Consider the following 23,002-nt stretch of genomic DNA (forward strand, 5'->3'; position numbering starts at 1 on the left):
AATAAAACATTTGGTAAGAGGAGACTGGAGAGCAGTGGTCACAACGACAGCCAAACAGCCAAAGTGGAAAATAAATCTTTTTATTGGCTCCTTGGCGAAGTCAGGAAAGTCTGCACAGTGTATAAAGTAAAATGAATTCTTTCACCCAGGAGGGTTTCAGGAGGAATTACATCATTGATTATCAGTTTAAATGGACTAAAACTGCATTTAAAGCAAATTAGATATCCAACAAACGAAATACCACACTTACAGTATTAAAAATCGTCTTAGTTCAGGACTTTGTTCAGTGATTGCGAGCTCTGTCTATAGTTTAGCCAGGTTTCCACTCATTACAGATCATAGCCTCCATCTGGTCTGTGACTCAGCTCCCACTGTGTTGTACAGTCAGCGCTTACTGGAAGTAGCATGCTGACACTGGTTGTACTCCAGTGAGGATGTAAACACGACAATCTTCAAGGAGACTATCTTATTTTGAAGCACTTTATGGCTGCAGCTGTTGGAGATTATTTTTGAAAAAATGTAGATAACAAAAATAGAAGCTGATATCATGTGGGATGTATATTTATGACACTTACCGTTAAAGAGAAATTTGATAATCATTTCACCCATGAAAAAGTCAAATTAGGAAAACTAAATTTAGAATATAAATCAAGCATATAATTGTGCAATGGTCAAATTAGTTAGCAAGAATTCATTGTGCATGCAGTTATACAGAAATGTACAACCCAGTCTTTCAACACTAGGTGGCGCAGGAATTCTTTCTAGAGAGACAAAAGCCTGGACTGACTGAGGTGTTTAAATTTGCATTTTTTTTCGTCACTCAGTGCTCCTAATATTAAATGCGCTACAATGCATCTGTGCAAACCAAATGAGTCTGGCTGTGGCGAGGGGCCTTTGTTCTAATGTGGTTGTAAAATGCATCGTAAAATAAGAATGTGTCGCTCCCGTTTGTTGTGGATTATTGAAGTTATTAAGGTCAGAAGTGGTGTCTGGAGTTTACTTTGTAGTTTGTTTGTGACTGAAATCCACCGTCAAAACAGAGGCTGACTGCAGTATATGGAAAATAAATCATGAGATTGTAGAAACACTTCCTTGTTCTATCTACTTGTCTGTACCACTATAAGGTACTGTTATAGCTAAGCGGTACTGCAAAACATTACCTGCCTCTATAGTCTTTGTTTTTCATACTGTGAGACGACAACCAGACAAGCCTTGAGTTTTTTTCTTAGAGTAGCACCGGACTGTAAAACTGTTATTATCTTTTCCTATGTTGAGTTATTTCCAGATTACCTGTGGAGCCTGTACTGTACGTCCTTGCATAGTAGCAACTAGAAACCATCAAACCCCCACATGGCTCATCCACACAGGTGTTTTGTGTTATTCTTGCATTAGGCCTGCTCTGTTTGAAAATAAGTGAAAACACCTGTGTAGGTGTGAGTGAGGACCTGTACGTGAGTTGAGCACTGACAGCTCTTATTTCAGGCTTTGTATTACTTGTTACAGCAGTTTACATAGTGAACGTGGCTGGATTAACCTCCAAGGGGCCCCTGGAGGCAGAGGTTTGTTGTTGGGCCCCTGTTGACCTTTGCCCATGTCAGTCTTAGTATTTCCTCAGGGAACCATAAACCAACCAGTTGGCTACTCTTGACCAGAAATAATTCATTCATTACCTGGCAGAAAATTAATTGGCAACCATTTTAATTAATCAAAAAATGAACTTGTCCCATTGTGTAAAATTTGAACATCTGCTGGTCTCCCAGTTTTCTATGACAATAGACTCAATCTTTGGGCAATTTGAAAATGTTATTGTGCCTGATGATTTTATACACTGAGCAACTGATTGACAAAGAAAATAATGATCAGATGATTTAACAGTGTCAATAATAGTCGTTTTCAGAAACCCTGTAGATTTTGATAATTGAGTGATGCAAATTTCAAAATTGTAATTCAGTTTTTACCCAGGACCTTTACAAAGTTGTTGAACCAACCTAACAGTAGCAGTTTTATTGTGGTTTATATGGTGATTTTAGTATTACCAGAGAAGAAATGTTACAGCATTTACTGTGTTGTAAAAACACAGTTTATATTAGCAACCCTTACCTGAACCCCTTCATGAGTACACAACTTGGATTGCTGTTGATTTAATCCTGCATTAGTTGGATTTTGTCCACTTGGAGGCAGTGCAGCAAACTGTAACCATAACATTATACATATTAACAGCTCATAATGTTTATTTATATGTTGGCAAAGGTTTGATCATTATCCAGTGGACACAGAGCAGCTATACAGCATTCATGTCCCCTGAAATGGATCTCGTTTCCACAACCTCTGTTCATTGTTGTATTAATAACTCTGTTGATTACATGTTTTATAATAAATATTGATTGGGGCAGTTCTTATTTTAATTTCTGACAGTAAACTCCACTTGAAACAGTAATATCTATTAATTAATTAATGAATTTGTTTGTTTCTGTCTCTTTTGGATGTTTAATTCCTGAGCTCTATTGTCTCTTGTTGACCTAATCCAAAATCACATAAGGTCATTTAAAACATATTGACAGACTTAATTGGCCGCTGCCAATAGTTGTAACCTGGCCAACAAAACTTCTGTTAAAGTTCTTTTTCCATTAGATAATATTTACCTATTCTGTCAAACAGCTATTTTAGTAATCAACATGTATCTCCCTCATCTTATCTCCCATGTTTTGCTGTTATTTCAATAGCTTTGCCACATATAGCCTTATAAAGTGCCTTTTACATGAAAAAGTTAAATAAAGCACAATTAAAAGCCCTTCAGGTGCTACAGTCTATGTTCAGGTGATGGGACAAGAAGGCGACTTTAGAGCCTATCACTAGATGGCAGCACTTAGCCATCTATAATACTATATCCGTGATTATAGGCTTCCTCTGGCCTGCATTGAAACTGCTGCACTCCTCATAGTTGGATGTATTGGTTGTATGAAAACCAATGTTTATGTAATAGCACACATACAATTTGCTTTTGCCAATGCAAATTATTTAGCCTAGGATAAAACCAACTGACTGACAGCAAAGAATTGAAAAAGAAAAAAAGATTGAGTAATATATCTTTTTAGATATATACATTTATATATATTTTTAATAGAAAATATTTTCATTTTATATATTATATATATTTTTTAATAGACTAATCTTTTTGTACAGTCTTTGGTAATGTTCAGGTTCACGCGCACTTGAAGGCTCACGTGTCGCCATAGGGACCGTCGCCAGAGCAAAGTGTAAATAAAACAAAAACCAGCACGGCTGCTTTTTTGCCTGTTTGTCAGCAGAGATGTATTGTTGTTGTTGTTGTTAGTGTTTCGAGCCTGTTTTTTTTTTCTTTTTCTTTGACACAACGGTGTTGAAACATGGAAGACGTCGACAGCGACCTCGAAGAAGCATCAGAAGAGCAGGAACTAGATGTGCTGACCGAATATCAGCAGAATGAAAACAGGTAATAGGCCTACTCCTCTGAATGTAAAAAAAAAAAAGAAAAGAAAAAGAAAAGAAAGAGTTTACGTCTGTGCATTTAACAGGTTGGATTTTGCAGGCAACATGGACCTCACGTATTTTGCATCTGCAGTAACGTTAGTAATAACAAAAACCCATAGGTTTATCAACAACAGACATACCGTTTACGGACCGGACGCTGGATCTGACGTCAACCTCGCCGCCATATTGGATCGCGCAGATAAATGCAAGAGTTGTAGCTTTGTTGATACAAAGATCTACATTTATAAACACTTTCAGTATGATTTGTATGGAAGCCCATTTCCGCCACTTGATGGAAAAAAAACAAGATCTAATAATTGAAAAGTGAGATAAGTCAAAAATAATGAGATATTATACCAAAATAATGAGATACTGTCTAAAAATAATGAGATACTAACTCAAAAATAATGAGATATTATACCCAGAATAATGAGATACTTTCTTAAAATAATGACGTACAGACTCAAAATAATGACATGAGGTAATAATAACTCACATCATATCGAACATAAAGTGTGGCTTTGAGACAAAACAAACTTGCATGTAATTTGCATATATTCAATATGAGTTATTACCTTATTGTTTTGAGTCAGTAAGTCATAATTTTGAGTTAGTATCTCATTATTTTGAGTTAGTATCTCATTATTTTGAGTGATTAGATGTGGCAGAAATGGGCTTCCATAAATTTGACCAGTAGCTTAGAAAAGTCTGGCGTCTACTTCCTTAAACTTGCAAAGTTTTATGATTTACGTGAAGTAAAAATTAAAAAGTCAATACATAATGTCTTAGTGTCACTTGGTCGAATGATTTAATGAAACTTCGTAGACTTCAGTGTTTTTTTTCTGTATATTATTTATCGTGCTCACTTTTATTTTTAATAGAATGTAATGACAAATAAGTCTACACATTTAGGGTCTCCACCGAGCTAGACGCGGAGCAGGAGCTCACCATGTATGAGCAGCTGAAAGAGGAGGAAGATGAAGATGAGGAGGAAGAGGATGAGAGCATAACGGTTTGTTTTATTCTAGTGTCATTATATTAACTAACTTGTTAGATTGAATTTTTTTATTTCACCCTTGTACAAAGAAGCCATCAAATCACACACCCAGTGGTATGAAAATACCTGCTACTCTCTAACATTCACTAGATTAATGAGTTTCTTTTTGATTCACCTGTTAAGAAAACCAGAAGTTACACAGCTTTAATAGAAACCCTCTTCTTGTGTGTTAGCAGATTCCTTCTGAGAAGATAACCAAGCTGCAAAGAGATTTGACAGCATGTGTCACCAACATCCAAACTGTTGCTGATGCCAGAGAGTCAATGCGAAGGAAGGAGGTGGAAGACGCTCACAAAATTAGGTAATGTTGTTTTGATTTCGCAGTGAATGTTAAAAAAAAACTAGCATGTATACAGTATACTGAGAAAAAATTTGCCCATCCTGTTTGTCATTATGTTTGTTTTTCTCTCTTCCAGATTGGAGCGACTGGAAAATCATATGAAGTTGAGTCAGGAAAAATTTGAAGAGATTACCAGAGGGTGGTCGATAGTTAAGGAGAAGGCGACCCTTCATGAGCTGCGGGAAGCTCGGGACCGCCAGCAGCAGATGTGTGCTCTTCTTTTAGAAGACAAGGAGAAATTTATAAATGACCTGCAACAGGTATCTATATCTATCTATCTATCTATCTATCTATCTATCTATCTATCTATCTATCTATCTATCTATCCATCCATCCATCCATCCATCCATCCATCCATCCATCCATCCATCCATCCATCCATCCATCCATCCATCCATCCATCCATCCATCCATCCATCCATCCATCCATCCATCCATCCATCCATCCATCCATCCATCTATCTGATTATTTCTCAATTTTACTGTATTCTGAGTAGATGAAGATTGAAGACGATCATTATGTGAAGGACTTGAGGAGGCATGCAGAGGAGCTGGACCTCATGATTGAGAGGATGGAGGACACCGTGAAAACCTTGAAAAAAGCCTACAGGGAGGAGATGAGTCAGATTCAGGTAAATACAGTAATAGATCAAGGCAAAGAAGATGTAGGCTACATGTGAATATTTTGTAAATAACAACTTTTTACAGATGATGCATTAGAACAATTTAGGCCTATTAGAGTTTGCAGTTTTTACAGGGTTAAGAAGCTGCAGCCCACCACTTTGTTCCAAGAATGAAGTATCTCTAAACCTTTGGAGGTGTTACTGTGAAAGTTGTAAATGTGGGATTATGGGTAATTTCTCCCAGAGGATAAAAGCTAATGGCGTTGTCATTTGTGATTATGTGAGAAATTTGGTTTGATTTTTAATTAAATTATCTACAAAACAAATTCAATTCTTAGCTTCAGCTGAAGTTTTTTTTTTCATTTTGTGCTATATTGCTAATGTCAGTGGACCTATTGTACATACTGTTCAGTGTTCACAATGGTAAATTGTACCAAATACCAAATATACCAAATACCAAATACCAAATACCAAATATCATCATATTATATTTCCTTTTAAACATGATTACAGATTGCTAAAGTTGACGTTAAGTCTGTGTGCCATCATTATCATTCTTGCTAATGGTTGCACTTATGTTGTTTGCAGAGAGTTTATGAGCAGCAAATTGAGTTCATACTTACCAAAGATGTGACTGAATGGGAACAACTCATGCAGCAACTCTTGGACAAAGAGGTCAGGATACACACTCATCCTTCAGCCCTCTGTCACCTCCATTCACATCTTATATCTTACCACCTCTTCTCACCTCTGTGTCTAATCATGTCTAATATGTTTACAGCAAAAGGCACTGGAGGAGAGGAGGGAAACAGTGGAGGAGTATGAAGCAGAATTCCACAAACAGATACTGGAGTCGATGGACAACGAGAACGCTCGACAGCTAAAAGACAAGGAAAAACTTCAGGTTTGCATATCTCCTTTGAGTGAATTTTTTCTGCAGTGTGCTGTATTTGATTAAAAAAAGAGCAGCTACTAGTGGTAGTGATTGTGAGTGCAAAGGTGAGCCCTGGGTTTACAGTAATACACCAAATGTATTATTCTTGGTTCTGGACTCTGCAGGGTGTACAGAGAAAGCAAGAGCAGGCAAAGGGGAACTCCATGATCAATAAACTCCTAGAAATGAGGCGGAAGCACGAGGAACAAGAATGCAAAATCAACCTGGATGGAATGAAGAAGAGGTTTTTGAGGTAGTACTGTAGAGATTATCTCACACAGACACACTGTTTTTTATTTAAATATTTAATTAATATTTAATGTTCCTGGCATTGGTTTTTTGTTTCAGTTTGAGAGAAGAGCTAAAAAACCTGAGGGGCCAGTACAGCGATCACATGGAACGGACTCGGGAGGCCAGACGTAATTTGACCAAACAAATCAAAAGCAGCGTTCAGAAGTATGAACGCGTACAGAGGAAAATCAAGTGAGTCACAGTTATCCAGTCAATTTAAAGTAAGACTGGCTCACTGTATGACTGTTTGCTTCTTTTACCTCAATCATATTCTTCTCCCTCCTTCTTGAAACAGGCACTTTGCTGTTGCAGATGCTACAAAGTTCGAGGAGATGTGGATCACCCTTGAAGCAGAAGTGAAGCAACTGGTTGAGAAGTCTTTAGTAATTGACTCGTTGATCTGCAAGCAGCACCTCGGCTTAGCCTGGGAGCAACCTGTGATGGCCTTCATGGAGCTCTCTGGACCCATCCATCCTCAGAAACAGGTTCACCAGGCCGTCGCCCAGGTCAACACCTCAGACGGACTGAGGCTGGAGACTGAAGCAGAAAGCATGGGCATGGACGTTTTAAAGGAAGGGACAGAGGATCAGGTTGAGAGTGATGCAGAGGGGGAGTACGGGAAGCTGTCGCTGGACACAGTGAATAAAGTGTTGGAGCTGCTGTGTGATGAAGCGGTAAGACACAAGTGCAAGAGTCATGTTTGTACTAATCACAAATATATAATACATAAACTCAAAGAAAGTCGGCCTTTCTCCTATGTCAGGGCTTTCTGCTGGAGGATTCACTCGTGCAGCTGCTGGCTCCCGTGGAGAAGGAGAAACAGACTGCTCTGAAGATGGGCTCTCTCCTGTGTGTGAGTTTATGATCTCCCACAGACAAATACACCTCAGTCGGTCGCTTCACTTGGGCCATGACTGCACAGTGCATCAGAGTATTGTTGGGGTGGCACGTCGCAACAAATCCTGAAAAACCACTCATTTTGTTTTTCTCTTCCAGTCCTTTGGAATTGAAGACAAGGATTTGCCCACTTTGGTTCATTTCATCTTAAATTACAAAGATGAGCAGAGAGAGAAGACGGAGGTGAGGAGGGAGAGACATGGATGCCTGCTCGCTGAAATTTCTGTTTTGAACATTTATGATAATCACCAATCACCACTCTGCTTACTTCCAGCAGGAAGTAAACGGCGAGGCGGCGCAAAGCAGCTCTACGCCTAATTTGACCCCCGACCTCATCCATCCGAACCATATCCTGCCTACGCTCAAGAGTTTCCTCAAGCAGCACAGGAGGTGAGACGCACCCCGACCCTCACTGGAACCACTTGTTTATGAAAACTGGATCATATTGTACCATATATGTTATATGTTAAGTATCTCAAAGTACAGCAACAGCAAACATTTTGCTGCTACCTGTGTTTATATAGTCTTTCTCAATGAATATGTGATTCTAACGTGTTCCTGGTTCTTTCTAAGAGGGAAGCAGCCGACCAGCTTTGTGCAAATAGAAGCCCGGGATAGTTCAGAGGACAAAGCCTTTTGGGAAAGTATGGGCAAGGTCATCTCTGAGGACAAAGTCAAACTCTGGGAAGTAGCAGAGCGCATACTCAACCAGTACCTGTGAGTAACAAACCACATACACACACACTCAGACAGAGAATTGAAAACATCCATCAGTTATCAAGGAGAATGTTTTTATTCTTGTCTTGTCTGTGCAGTGAGGTCCTCACAGAGATCTCTGAGCTCGTCCCTGAGGCGGACGGTCTGTGGCAGCAGAACGCAGAGCTGCGGACGCTTCTGCAACAATTTCTCGTCTCCCAAGTATGTGTGTGTTTGTGTGTCATGCTGTTTTTCAGATATTCACTGAGGGTGAAGGTTGGGGCTTTTCCCCAGCAGCAGTGCAGAAAACAGTAACAACAGCCTTAATGTAGTGTGTGAAATAGTACAGTGTTTCTAACATAGCAGTGAATCTAAGGTTGAAGGGATGAGGAGTAACTGATTAATTGATCGGCAGAAAAACTGAACCATTTAAACAAAAAAATCTGATGATTAATTGAAAATGATTGAAAAATATTGAGAAATTGTTACAAGCATTTTTCACAGTTTTCTGATTGAGTATTGATTGTGACAATAATCATTAGAATTAGATCTAAAATAGTTAGTGGAGTAATAGATTCATCAATCAACAGAAAAAAAGGATCAGCAACTATTCTGGATATCAGTGAAGTTACTTTTGGTTACAGCTTCTTGCAGACTCCAAGGTTTGTTACTCCTTAACAATGACAATAGTAGATGACAATACGTTTCAGTAGGTTATGGACAAAAAAAAGTTCTTTAAGGACATTACCTTGGTCTCTGCTGAAGTAGAAGTCTACAAATAATAGACAAGCCTCAGAACGTTCAGTATGAAAATAGAAATGAATGTGCCTCTTCTTTCATATCATCCACCTGACAATGTATTCTCCTGCAGGTCGTACATCAGGCGCTATAATCGATAATCAATGATCAACATCACACCAGCAGAACAGGATTACAGGATATATGTTCAGGGTAAAGAATAAAACTTGTATTAAGTCATGTTGTGGTTGCACTTTTAATTTTTACAGCTCCAAAGGAACAGATGTTAAAACATTACAGTTGATCAAAGATGTACAAGATTTCCTGTGCTACACACGGTGTATACAAAATAGTACAGGATCCTACAGCAAACTATGTGTGTCAGAGGACTGCAGTTTGTTGGTTTCATCCAGCAATGTTGAAGAGCTTGTGGCTGAGCTCTGAGGGCAGGGAGAAAACGAGCAGTGCCAGGAAGAGCAGACCCAGCACAGCAGCCAGCAGCACCACACAGTGCAGCTTGTAGTGCCTCCAGGCCATGATGCACATCGTCCTCATGGGGCTCAGCAGCCACGACATGCTGGTGCTGGGACGACTGGACACAGAGATTCAGACATGAAACGGCAGCTCCAAACTTAACCGTAAAGAAAACTCGAACTAGCTTGTGTGTCCTTGAGGAATGTGTATGTGCTCACTGCTCAGAAAGTTGAGGCTTTGGTTGAAGCGTTGAATGAAGCTGAAGTCTCAGCATAGATTTAAGCGCTGAATGTGTGACCACAAGTGAAGCTGAAGTGAAAGTGCTGAAAGGAGTTGAAGAGTCAGCCAAAGCACATCAGATAATCTGGGTTGAAATGACAGTAAAAAAAAAAAGAAATTCATTTCCTCAAACACTCGCAGCAAACTTTTCTCTGAAACATGTCAACCATGGAACAGCGTTTATTTTAAATTGCCAAAAACAGACAAAGGAAAATAAATATCGCACACGTTTCAACAGATATACGTATAAATACACAAATTCATCGTAAAAACAGGCAAGTTTAGTGCAAACGAGAACCCCGTAAATCTGTGAAACTCAGAATCACAAACAAAGACCGCAACACAAATTAGATCAAGCACAGGCAAAATTTGAAAATAGTTAGGAGGGGGCTATGGACACTGCAAACAATGCCATCTGATATGGAGCCAGGTTCAGAGTTCTCACAATCAACTCTGACCCACGTTACCAGTCCGCTCAAGTGCACTTTAATCGTACTTCCATCTTTACATTATCTGTAATAGAGTAGAGTTGAGTGATTTGGTTTGTGTCGAACTGGAAAGACAAATCATGCCAACACACACGACCTCTGTGGTCATTATCACAATGACGCATGCATATCGACATTTAACTCTACAGTCAGGTAGAAAACAGTAATAAGCTCTAAGTATTTGTTGAATTTGAGGACTTTTTTTTCTCTTTTTAAAAAAAAATCAGTCAAATGATATTTGCAAATAATTTGTTTTAATCCCCCGTGAGGATTTTGTTATTGTGATACAAGACCGTGGCAGGAAGGCAATTTACAGACTAAGCATATGGGGCATTCTGGGAGAACAGGCTCAACTGTGCTCTTAGGCAACATGAGTTAATTATACCAAAAAAAGTGATAAAAAAAATGTTTTTCCAAATTAATTGCAAATAATGTTTGCCTCATGTCTTGTTTGCTTGTCTTGTTTGCTTTCATGGAAAATATCAAACATAACACTTCAACTAAACCCTGTAGAGAGCTTACTCACCATTTTATTGTTTAATTCTTAAGTCATCTTGTTCTATGTCTCATTGAATTTCATTAGGAAAATAGACATCTTTTTTTCTTCATTATTCTTCTTCAAGTGTGCAAAGACCGCAAGAGCTATAGCGATTAAAAAATAAATGGTAACACTTTGCTGTGACAACCAATGTTTTGCCTTTAAAAGCTACATATAAACATGTAATAGCATATAACACAGTGTAATGTAGTTGTGCACAGATTTAAATGTGTGAAAACACATAAGTTGAAGCTGGTGTATAAACAGATAAGAATGAAGGACATTATAATAAAACAGGGAAAATACGTATTCACAGGAAAACGTTAGTGTTATTTACATTCTTAAACACTTAAAATGTCCTTACATGTGCTGACAACTACATTATAGTGTGTTATACAGTAAAGCTTTTATCTAATGTTTATATAGCGCGTATAACTAGAGGGGTCGAAGCTGAGTGTTACCAAAAATATTGTTCATTTTGTTCCCTATTAACCCAAATCAGTAGCAGATGTTGGGAGATCTTACAGCATCGCTTGAAATGAACATCCCATGCAATCATCCGACCACTAAAACCTGACGCTCTGATTTAGCCTCATGAATAAATAATTAAATAAAGTAAATAAATAAATAAATAAGTTATGAGCTGTATAAACAGATAAAGAAACATTCACTGTCATGTGACGTCGCTCGAAGAGAAGATCGGGGGGGAGTCGCGTCGTCGTGGCGTGTGATTGCTGTTCAGTCAGTTCAAGGATGGAGTGTAAGGAGTAGATCTGTTAGGCTTGCTGCAGACTGGATGGAGGATTAGTGTTTCTCATGACTTTTAGAGGGGGGGTTGAGGGAGGGGGAGCAGAGGGGAGGGGTATTTTGGGTGGTGTCTGCCTCCCCCCTCAGAGCTGCAGTGAGAAGTAGCAGGATATCAGAACGGATTAGAGAGGAGAAGTATCGCTATCGTTCTTCCAAAGAGCCTTTTTTTTTTTTTTTCTAAGCCTGAGGGAGACCGACTCCTCTGCGCCTCCCTCTACTTACCCACCACCACCCTCCCTCCCTCCCTCCCTCCCTTCCCCCCCTCTCCCCTCTGCTTTCCCAGCATGCACTCAGGCCCCCAGCAGCTTCTTGACAAGGTAGCCCGGCATGCTGTAGAGGAAGAGGCCCAGCATGATGAGCAGCAGCAGGGCCACCACGATCTTGATGATCAGCCACTTGTAGCGGTTGCACACCAGGTAGCGGATGGCTTTCAGCGGGCTCAGGAACCACAGGAAGGTGGTGTCTGGGCGGCTGGAGGGTGGTGGGTGGTGGGGGGGATGGAGGAGGAGGAAAGGTAACGGATGTGGTGAAGAGGACATGCAGGAGGATGGAGGAAGGGGAGAGAGGGATGGGATGAAACATGGGAGAAATAAAAAGAAGAAAGAGACAGAAAGCTGGCATTAGTGGTTAGTACGGCATGTTGCACTTTTGCGAGTATTATTTTCAACACAGCATGCTCACAGCTCACAGCTCACATTCGTATATAAACATAACGTTTCCAAAGATCACACCACAGAGTAAAAGCTCTACATTCAAAACATGTGCACAATGGAGATGTTCATAGAAATAGATGGATGATTGACCAACAGCTCTGTCAATAATATTGTGGTAACACTTTACTTTTTTTTATTACGAGTCCATAAATCCGAGTTTATTTCCTGCTAATGTTTCCTGGAGAGGAGCTCATCATTTGCTGCAGTAAAAAAAGAGAGCGATCCGTCTGCACACTGACAGTTATTTCTAGATGCCGTGTCAGCACAACCTGGATATTTGTATTCATACATGTGTCCAAACACATTATTCACAATTCGAATGATGAATAAAGTTTCCAATAATAAGTCACTGAGCAGTAAACATTCATTGGGCTTGAAATTGAGTGAATCTAAACTAATGGATATAAACCATAAACTACATGGTTCTCTCTGGGAAAAACTTCAAGAAATTATTTGGAAATATTACCACTTGTTAGTTTATTGCCTGTTTTGGCATTTGCTTTTGACTTGCGGTGATTATTATTATTATTATTAAACATAATCTGGTAGTTCATGCTTCTGTAGCCTATGATTCTGATGTTATTCTGTTTTTATAGATAATTTGTTGATACTATCACTCCGACACTGATTCAATTTCATTTTATTTTTAACTCACTTTAGTTTCTGAATGATATCTGGATATCATACAGGATATGTTGTCAAAGGAAATGAAACTAAATCCTTAAGTTTTACAAAACAGAAGCATGAAATGTCACAGTTTCAGGGGAACAAAATGAATAATGAAGCAACATAATGTCACTGAAATTTATATAAAAGACCATTTTCTAAAGGTAGACTGAGCATCTGACCTAAAAACATTCCTGTATTTTTCCATATCGCACAGTTGGTCACTTATATTACACTCAAATGTAATGGCAATTTGTGGCAAAAACACTGGTGACACGAGACAGAAGAGACACTATTCTACTGCCAGGACAGCGGAGGAGGAGGGACAGAAGACAGAAGAGTACAAAGATTGAAGTTGAGTTTGGCGCCACAGAAGAGGAATGTGCTACAGGAAGGACAGGAGAAACCAGGAAGCGAAGGGTTTAATAGAAGAAGCAGAGACAGCAAGGAGGGGGCGGAGGCTACCAGCGCTTCAGGCCCCCAGCATCTTCTTGACCAGGTAGCCGGGGATTGAGTAGAGGAAGAGGCCCAGCATGAGCAGCAGCAGTATCAGCCCAAGGACCTTGAGGATCAGCCAGCGGTAGTTGTGCCAGATGAAGTAACGAATGGACTTCAGGGGGCTCAGAAACCACATTAGACTGGTATCCGGACGACTTTTCGCAAAGGAGGGAAGGAAACAAGGAAGGAAGGAGGATGCAGATGGAGGCAGAAAACAGGGAGAAGGGGTAAGGAGAAGAGGAGTTACACAGAAAGGAGGGAGAGGACGAGGGGGAGGGAAGAGACAGAGGGAGACAGTTGAAGAGATGGTAGGAGGAGAAACGAGTGTGAAAGTGTAACAGTGGCTTGTTGACAGTGCAGAAAGCAGCCGTGGTCAAACACAACCACAGCTAATCTCTATTAAAGGGATAGTTCAACATTTTGGTAAATTGGCCCATTGTCATAATCCCTATAGTTTTAGGAGTAGTTTCGTTACCTTTAATTGTCGGTGCAAGCTATTTTTAGAACGGCGGAGCAGAGAAATGAGCTTCTCAGAGCTACGCTATGGAGGCTCATGGGATTTCTTGGTTTCCCTCATCAAACTCATCAAATACACAATCCAACAACTCCAAAATGCTCTTGTGGACAAGTTGTGACCTGCACATTCACCACGCTATGAGATAATAATGGAATGTTACGAGACCGAGTTGTTTTCGAGGCAAATACAGAAACTGCTTGCCAAAAAACACATCAGCTGTTTTGCATGAATTTACCTCGAAAACAACAACAACAACCGTCTTGTAACGTTCAGTTATTATCTCATAGCGTGGTGAATGTGCAGGTCACAACTTGTCCACCAGAGCGTTTTGGAGTTGTTGGATTGTGTATTTGATGAGTTTGATGAGGGAAACCAAGAAATCCCATTAGCCTCTGTAGCTCTGAGCAGCTCGCGGCTCTGCTCCGCCGATCTAAAAATAGCTTGCACCGACAATTAAAGGTAACAAACCTACTGCCATGACTATAGGGATTATGGCAATGGGCCAATTTGCCAAAATGTTGAACTATCCCTTTAAATTACATTAAACTCAGAACTGGTGTTGATTTCTGGTTTGCTGCGTTTTGCACTGTAAGAATGATTTTCCCCAAGAGACGACTTAAGGGGCTCTTGCTTGTGTCTGGGTCTAGTTTTAAATGAGTGTCAGTGAAAGGCTGATTGAAACGTATATTTTCAGTAGAGTAGATAAAACATGTCGACATCTTACTTTGGTTTCTCCAGTGGATCTGGTTCGTTTCGTCCGAGTCCTACAGGACTTTTCTCTGCCTCCTCTGCTGTTACAAGGTGAAGCTCAGCCTCAACTTTACCCTGCAATGACATCAATAACCCAATTCAATCAAAGGCAACATGTGGATTTAAATACACATATACACACATACAAAAATACACATTCTCTTGACATGGGAGATTTCCATAAGACTTTGATATTTGGTGCTTCTCAACCTTTTAGACATTTGACATTTGATTAAATTACTGGTTAATGTTGACTCATGTCAAATCAGTAAATCATTTACTTTATAGATGATCTTACGAACCACTGACATCTCCTCAGTGACCGTGATTTATGTAATATTTGATTCATAAATGTTGAATCCATCATTCATTCTTCCTTTACGGATTAATAAAGTATCTTGATCTTGATCTTGATCAAGTATGAAAATACAAACATTAAACACAATATAGATAGTGAAAAATGTGTGACTTGTTTATAAATTATATACAATTTAGTTATCAATGCTTTTCTAATGCTTTATAGTCAGTTATAATAGTAAAGTGTTACCTGGGTCCCATGTGCTCAACCCCAGTTAAACACTGTAAGAACAAATTTTTGTGGCACAGAGCAGAAATAATAACACTATTCTCCCTGTTAAATGTCCCATCTAAATGATTTTCAGGTGTTTTCCAAGTTAAACAACACCTTAAATCCTGAGTTTGGACATGAGGTATGAGCCATTAAAACAAAATAGATTTTTCCTTTAAAGATTCTTTTCATTCGCAGACTTGGGTGTATTACCGTGAGCTCCATCTCATCGTTCTCATCGCGTGCGACAAATGGCCACCAGCCCTTCACTCTCTTTTGTTTGAAAATGGAGATGGTGGGAAGCTCGTGCTCATTTCGGATCATGTCCAGGGAGCATTGCTTGGCCGTCTTGGCTCCACGGGGGAACCGGTTCAGGTCCAGCTCAATCGCACCTGGGATTAAGTGAGAGTTAAAGCAGTTACATTAAAGGAGGTGATGATAAATAAAAAAAAACAAAAAAACATTGAAATCCATCCAGCAACCTTCTCCCATACGTCCTCACCCAGGAAGTCGTCAGCGGAGAAGTGGTCGGCATCCCAGACCTGCATTGTGAGACGAGGAGGGATCTTGTATTCGGTCTCATCCCAGGAGAACATGGACTCCTTCTTGGAGATGACGATCTTCTCCTCGGCCATGAGGTAATCGAAGGGGAAGACGAAGCGCCAGTTGAAGTTGCCCTCGCCGGTTAGTGAGTGATAGTGCACATCTGTGTCCTGCTTGTCCTCCTGCTGCCCTTTCAGCCACCTGTGGGAAGGTCACAGGCAGGTAAAGGTCAAAGAGGTCACAGCTGACCTTTAGGATCATGGTTTAGTGAGATGAGTGAGTAGGTCCAGTTGTTAAAACCATGCATTAAAAAAGTCTTACTAGGTAGGAAATTGCAATTGTCTGTTAGTCGTTGTGTATTAATTTGGTTGATTTAACAAGGAGCATAGGGAAATATACCAGTCTGCTAACAAGAGAGATGATGCTCATAGGTCAAAATCAAAAACACATCATGTGACTCCCCAACAGCAAATCAGATTTCTTCATATATGTGAGTGGTTTTAACATAAATGCTCTTGAGCAAAACAGAAAAATCTGATTTATTGTTGGAGCTTCACACGATTTTCAAAGCCATGCACACACAGAACTTGCAATAATGCAAAAAAAAAGAAAAGTTAGTGTCTGGATGCAGATAACAGGGGAGCAGAGGCCTCCGGTGTTAGTCTGTGTCGCCTGGAGCTTTTTCATTAAAAGCTGAGTGAGGATTCATTAATCAAAAAGCTGCGCGAGAGAAGCTGCACAATCAGTTCTCAAAATGCAACAATAAAAACATAAAGGAAAATAAAGCTGACATAAGATATATGTCAGAATAATCTTAAAAAGTAAATAAATAGTGAGAAACTGTGAAAGAATGTGCTTCGGTTTGGCAACTGAGATGCACTCGTTTGCTTTAGGCTGCAGTGAGAAAACACTGGGGAGTTTTAGCTCGGCTACAAAGAGCACAGTGTCACTTAAAAAAAAAACATGCCTGATTTCAGCATTGCTAACTCATCATTGCTGTAACTGGGTCCATCTGAAACAATCCCACAGTTTCTTCTGCCTTTACTGACACAGTGGGAACATTTAAATAATCTGTGTTTCTTACAGTGAAGGTCCTGAGGTGACACATCCACAGGGAAAAGTTAGTCTAGTTTCAAGATGCAGGAGTGAGGAGGCTGTATACCAATAACTTAAATAAGGCTGCGAGGTGACGATGTTGTTAAAAATCATTGGAGCTCTGTCATACAGACATGCACATTGTTTGCACACATAGTATATTTCAAGTCCTTTTTTCTTTTGTAGAATTACAAATATCTGAAAAGTCTTGAGTCAGAAAAACATCCAACAGCAATAGCAGAACAGGACCAAACCACAAGGATTATTGAATTTCATTAATTACAGACACTTTCACTGATGTGTCCATTCATTTGTGTCTGTTAATTGCATCTGTGCTCTCTGAATGTCTTTTTTTTAATATTACTAATAGATCATAACAGACCGTGCTGCTCCTAGCTCTGTTCAGCTTTGTAGCATCTCTTAACTTATTGTTTTGGTTTGACAGACCTTTGGCTCGCTCTCACTGCTCTCATCACTGTCATTTTTTTTCTTTTTCTTTCTTTTTTTTTTTTTTAGCAATAAAGCTCTAAAAATTCAACTCCACTTTTTCTGTTCAACCCCAAACAGCACGTTAGCAAATAGCTGCTGAACACAGTGGTGCAGTTCCAGGAGCAGAGTTGGATTAGAGCTAAATTAGATGTAAATCAGATGTAAATATGGGACGTAACAATCATCAGGTGGCCAAAGAATGGATGCTAATGTTGCTCCATGTTGCTGGATGTGTGAAGGAGCAACTATTTGCTAACAGTTTCACTATATCAGTGTTATTATAACAGCGTATTGCACAGTGGTTCAACTAGCTGACAATACTGTCTATCTGACCTCTTGAAGTCTATGGTTTATGTGCTTTGGTCCTGTGCATATTTTGCATTTGGCATTAGATTACAGCGTGCTGATGGGAGACAAGCATGGCTGCGTGCTGAAGAGGGAAAAACAGGAAGTGGATAGAGATGTCGAAGACAGGAATCGAAGGGCTTCATGGGGAGGAAAAGAAGGGAGGTAGTTGTTTTTCGAGCCATGCGATGGGATCGTGTGTTTACCCCCTGACATAGATGTCAGACATCTTCTCTCCTGTCATGAAAGCATCGTCCTCTAGAATTACGTCATCAGTGTTCCAAATAACAACACGAAGCTCAAAGCTAGACACCAGCAGAGCAGTGACCAGAGAAGAGAGAGAGGGACGACAGAGAGGAGACACACCACAAACACAAAGACACAAACACGCACACAGAAAAATGGAAACAAAAAAACAAACAAAAAAAATAATGGTTAACTGCAAAAAAAAAATCCACACACAGCTCACACCCACGGGACTAGGCTTGGTTCGCCGCGTCCCGCTGTACCTACCCCCTGACAAATATGTCACTGGACTTTTCCCCAGTGAAGTAATCATCGTCCTCCAGTATTACTTCGTCTGTATTCCAAATAATCACCCTGAGCTCATATCTGGTAAAGGATGGGAGGAAGGAACACATACACACACACACAGTTGGACTTATATATGTCAGTAAACAGAGAACTAACTACTCAAACAGACTCACCATAATTTAACCTGGAGATAAAACTAATAATTCTGTAGAAAAAAAAAAAACTACAGAGGTTTAGACACTTTGTTATCCAATAAGCACTTTGCCCCATTTTAAAATGCATTGGATTGATGTTTTTGTCGTGATCCGATTTTTTTCCCTCTAAATTGCTGCATACACAGGATTTACCTCTTTGGTTTCCGTGGTGATATCTCAATCGCAGGCCCAGGAGCAGGCATGTCCATAGGGAACATATCCACCCACATCTCAATACGGCCCTTTGGACACAAAAAGGAAACAACGCAATGTGACAGTTGTCTTTATTCTATGTTTTATGACTCCAGATGAGCTCCTGAGTCTCTCTCCTGCCTGTTCGATGCCGGGCTTGTCAAGATTCAGCAGGGGTCGGGTCTCCACGTGCTCGGGGACGAGCTTGCAGCCCACTCTGGGGATCTCCTCCCAGTGATTCAGCACCGTCAGAGCCAAATGCTCCTCAGTCTGCTTCTTCAAACCTGGAAGGGCGATACAAAGTGGAGGCAGAGAAGGAGGAAAAACACAGAAAGATGTATAGTTACTTAAACTGGGATGAAAGAGTATTACTGGGTCTAATTCAAGACATTTATACTCTTGTCTAAAACAATAAGGCAACACGTGCAATGATTGCAACAGAGATCCCATTAATAAGCTACAGAGCCCTTATAAATTCATAGCTTTGAAACCCACATGTATCATGGTATCCCCAATACATTCGACAGAGGAACAGTGACATTTTGGGTCCTATACTGTATGTAGGACCTTTAAATTACATTCCAGCCTTAGGGGAAAACTGCAGCTGTACCATTCTCATCTTCAATCTCTGTTGGTCCCTGGAAGATTCGATTTGCCACCTTCACTTTTCCCCCCGGTCCATAATGAGGTCCATCGATCTTGCCCTCCTTGCAGAGCTTAGCCAGGATCTGGCCGGGCTTCATAGGGTCCCGCCACACATTGTACCCGTGGCTAACAGCAACAGATGATAAAGAGGTTAGGTAATTTCTGAGGTCAGAAAATAACTATAATATTAATATTCTAAAACTTTACAGGACACGTCAAGAAAAAGTGGAATAGTGATTAAAATATTGGATGAATTTTATGATGGTGACATTCAAATCTTGTTTAGCAGAAGACACACTGATGCTCACAGAGAGTAGTTGGATGAGATGCCGCAGGTGGCTCTGTATTTGCTGTAGAAACGATTCTCAAGGTCAATCTTTGTCTCTCCGATCAGGTCGTCAGTGCCGACCAAGTCCCAGTCGTACACAGACACTGTGAGCATGGACTCCATGGGGAACGTGGCCTCAATGTCAAATGATCTGAACAAAGAGGAAGAGTGGAGGAAAGGAGCAGAGGTTTCAAAATACTGCAACACAAACAATACTCTCTGGGTGAGTGCTGGGCATTGCTAGGTTTAATTGGAGAAAAGTTTCCCCTGCAAGAAAACAAAACGGGACAATATTTCTCTCAACTCACTTTCCGAACACAGGATTGAGCTGTTTGGAGATGTAGTTCTCTTTGTCTTTGACCTCTGACTTGCCCAGCTTGATGACGACGTAGGGATCGGCCTTCCCGTTGATATCAGCAGGATGAAGATCTGTCGCCTGAGATAATAATAATATTAAACAATAAGCAGAACAAGAGAGAGTATTTGTAACTGTTGTATACGCTCATATGGTGAGAAGGTCACTCACCCTGACCACATAGACACGGACGAGGACGTTGATCGGGTCGTTGTGGGGAATGCTCTGGAACATGCCCATGTTGGGATCGAATCCTGCCTCTCTGGTGATCTCCTCGGACAGAGGGAGCTTGTACATACACAGGGAGCCCTGCGTTGGGGAGGAAACAGTTTCTGTCAGCCACCGTGTGTGTGTATAGACATGTATTTGTTTTCACTGTTTGTTTTCTCACCTTGAACCTGCCGACGATCCTGTCGTCATCCAGAGCGTGTTCGTCGTCGTCTCCGGCTTTTCCTCTGTACAGGTTGAACGTGTGAAGCCAGTCTTCAAAGTTACCGTACTCGGTCTCCAGCTCCTTGTTGTACACCTGCACATAATAACAACACATAAAGTGAGAGTGTGTCTCCATGTTGGTAAATGTTGTTTTTTTGTGGTTTTTTTAATCCAAGTATGACTGGTACTCACCATCAGCTCGTCCACTTTTGCTTTAACCGGTCGTTTCTCCAGCCCGTCTACAGCCTGACCCTTCTTCTTGTCCTTGGAGTTCTTCTTCTCTTTAGTCTTTTCTTTCGTCTTGGAGCCTTTCAGAAGAAGGTCATCGGGTTTGATATCTGATCGGGTGGGTGGATGGAGATGGAGATGGAAAGAGCAGGGCCGGAGTCATGAAGAGCACTACACAGCACTACACAATGTCACTAAACATGAAAGCTGACAGCTTTGTTGATCCTCCCCCCTTTTGTTTTTATTTCTTCATGTCGTTTTGTTCTGTTTGCACCTTATTTAGGTGCAGGTTTAATATTATTGTTATAATTTACGGTAATCAATATTTTCAGTTCTTGTACTGTCTCTATTGTCTAAATGAGTGAGTTGTGTTTCGGTTGTAAACTTGTGTTCTTTTAAAATAAAAACATTTGGTCACAAAAAGCTTTGTTGATCAGGGAGTTTATGGGAAATGTAGTTTATATCTACAACACTGAAATATAACTTTTGTAGATGTTTACAGCCTACACCAAATTTTGATGTTCATTCTCATAATACTAGTGCTTTAAAAGAGGTTTCACACTGCATAAGAGAATGTTAGTTCAGACTTTGATTCATTTTGCCAACTTTCATGTGCACTGCAGAGCTGATGAATGAGAAAAATGGTCATGGACATGATCATGTTTTAGTCTGTTCAAGATAAACGACGGACCCCAAGGGGCGAAGGAGACGGAGAACAGGAAGCGCAACCTTCTCTGGACAAAATTCACATCGAGAAAATCTGCGTCCATACTCACATCTCCTTTACTCCTTTCATTTTGATAACACACACTTGTTACCGCATAAACTGCGATTTTGAACTAAAGTTTAACTAATAACACATTTGTCACGCTTAGAGATACCAACTTAATATACATAACAATAACTAGGAATCCTTCTTTAAATAATCCTAAGAAACTGACAGAAAATGCTTGGAAACTTGTGCACACTTGCAGATTCACAGCCTAAAAACCAACACTGGTGACTTCTCCCTCTGAGAGAAATCACAGCAGCAGCCGTGGCGGCGGTGGCCTTGAGCCTGTCTGATCAGGTGGAGCTCAGTACCTGCCGACTCCGCTGCTATCTCCAGGTCTTCCCTCTCCTCCGCCTCGGCCTGAGCTGCCTCCTGGGCTCTGAGGGTCTGGAAAACCAAGGATAGAAAACATCTGTCTGATCTGAGAGACTCATAAAAAAAACACATGTGGATTAGAAAGGACCATACAAACCTCCTTCAGGGTCTCTATTGAGGCGAAATATTTGGACCACCAGTCCAGCACGCTCTCGTCCGTCTCCTCCTCCTCCTCGACTCCTCCCTTCTTTTTCTTCTTCTTCTTCTTTTTCTCTTTGTCTCCTTCCTCCTCGGTCTGTTCAACAAGTTTGCACACTGTGAAGACTCTTTTAACTTTCCACTTCTCTCTCATAATGTGCCACCATTTAACTAAAAAGCACATAATATGGTCATTGCCAAATTTCTATAGGAGCGACTACTCACCATGTCAACTTTTACAACAGCATCAGACATCTACGACAGGGAGCGTTACATGAAACAACACAAGGGTTAATACACACGATGGATGGTGCAGGTAGGAGCGGCACATGTAAAGAGGCAAGGTAAAAAATGAACTGGACATAAAGCAGTGTTACTACTCCCACCAATATGTAAACACATGGTATGCTATAGAAATGAGAAGGCAATGCTCTACTAGTACGTGATCTCAAAGACAGGCTTACGGCATCTAACTTGACAACTGTGTCCATCTTTCGGACCAGAGGATCCGTGTCCACGTTGACCATGAAGTCACCTGCGGGGCGAGAGAAGGTGCGGGAGGAAAGGCTGGGTGAGGAGCGAGGCTGGGAGCCGCCATTGGCAAGGACCATGTAGCCATTCATTAGCTTAGCTGGAGCGGAGCGGAGGCCGGAGGACAGAGACGGCAGCAGCAGCAGCAGCAGCAGGTGGAAGGAGAGGACAGGACGGACGGCCGAGGACATGCAAGGAGGGCGAGAGGAAGGAAAGAAGGTAACAGATGGAGGAAAGGACAGAGGCAGGAAGCAAGCAGAGAAATCAGCAGATTTAATAAAGAATGAGAACCCATTCTTTAGTCACCAGAGAGCTGGATCAGAGGTAGTTGAATATAAATCTTAAAAGTTTGTTTTAACCTTCCTCAACTTACAATATCCTGTTGTTGTCTAAACCTTTCTGGAGCCGCGTCCAGCTGGCAT

At 40.7% G+C, this 23,002-nt stretch overlaps 2 protein-coding genes across 2 annotated transcripts in view; one reads left to right on the forward strand and one right to left on the reverse strand.

Annotated features, from left to right (window-relative positions):
- Positions 1–3,386: 3,386 nt before the first annotated feature.
- On the forward strand, positions 3,387–9,240 carry drc1 (dynein regulatory complex subunit 1 homolog (Chlamydomonas); the record flags this gene model as incomplete). The annotated part of the gene is made up of 16 exons (XM_084000232.1): positions 3,387–3,472; positions 4,423–4,522; positions 4,744–4,868; positions 4,984–5,167; positions 5,405–5,539; positions 6,119–6,205; positions 6,312–6,434; positions 6,590–6,717; positions 6,813–6,947; positions 7,051–7,429; positions 7,519–7,608; positions 7,752–7,835; positions 7,930–8,042; positions 8,226–8,369; positions 8,468–8,570; positions 9,220–9,240. The coding sequence occupies 16 exons, from the start codon at positions 3,387–3,389 to the stop codon at positions 9,238–9,240; spliced, it is 2,037 nt and encodes a 678-aa protein (XP_083856358.1).
- Positions 9,241–11,962: 2,722 nt separating this feature from the next.
- The window catches only part of otofa (otoferlin a), a gene marked incomplete at both ends in the record, with an annotated part of 73,322 nt that continues 62,282 nt past the window's right edge, over positions 11,963–23,002 (reverse strand). Inside the window, 17 exons of the mRNA XM_084000588.1 lie at positions 11,963–12,143; positions 14,791–14,891; positions 15,598–15,776; positions 15,887–16,128; positions 18,370–18,468; positions 18,738–18,826; positions 18,918–19,060; positions 19,387–19,547; positions 19,730–19,900; positions 20,058–20,185; positions 20,276–20,413; positions 20,496–20,630; positions 20,729–20,874; positions 21,848–21,923; positions 22,009–22,146; positions 22,275–22,304; positions 22,514–22,584. Coding sequence (XP_083856714.1) covers positions 11,963–12,143; positions 14,791–14,891; positions 15,598–15,776; positions 15,887–16,128; positions 18,370–18,468; positions 18,738–18,826; positions 18,918–19,060; positions 19,387–19,547; positions 19,730–19,900; positions 20,058–20,185; positions 20,276–20,413; positions 20,496–20,630; positions 20,729–20,874; positions 21,848–21,923; positions 22,009–22,146; positions 22,275–22,304; positions 22,514–22,584 — 2,228 coding nt within the window. The remainder of the gene's footprint in view (positions 12,144–14,790; positions 14,892–15,597; positions 15,777–15,886; positions 16,129–18,369; positions 18,469–18,737; positions 18,827–18,917; positions 19,061–19,386; positions 19,548–19,729; positions 19,901–20,057; positions 20,186–20,275; positions 20,414–20,495; positions 20,631–20,728; positions 20,875–21,847; positions 21,924–22,008; positions 22,147–22,274; positions 22,305–22,513; positions 22,585–23,002) is intronic.

Source organism: Trachurus trachurus (genome assembly GCF_905171665.1).
Source record: "Trachurus trachurus genome assembly, chromosome: 24".
Classification (NCBI taxonomy): domain Eukaryota; kingdom Metazoa; phylum Chordata; class Actinopteri; order Carangiformes; family Carangidae; genus Trachurus; species Trachurus trachurus.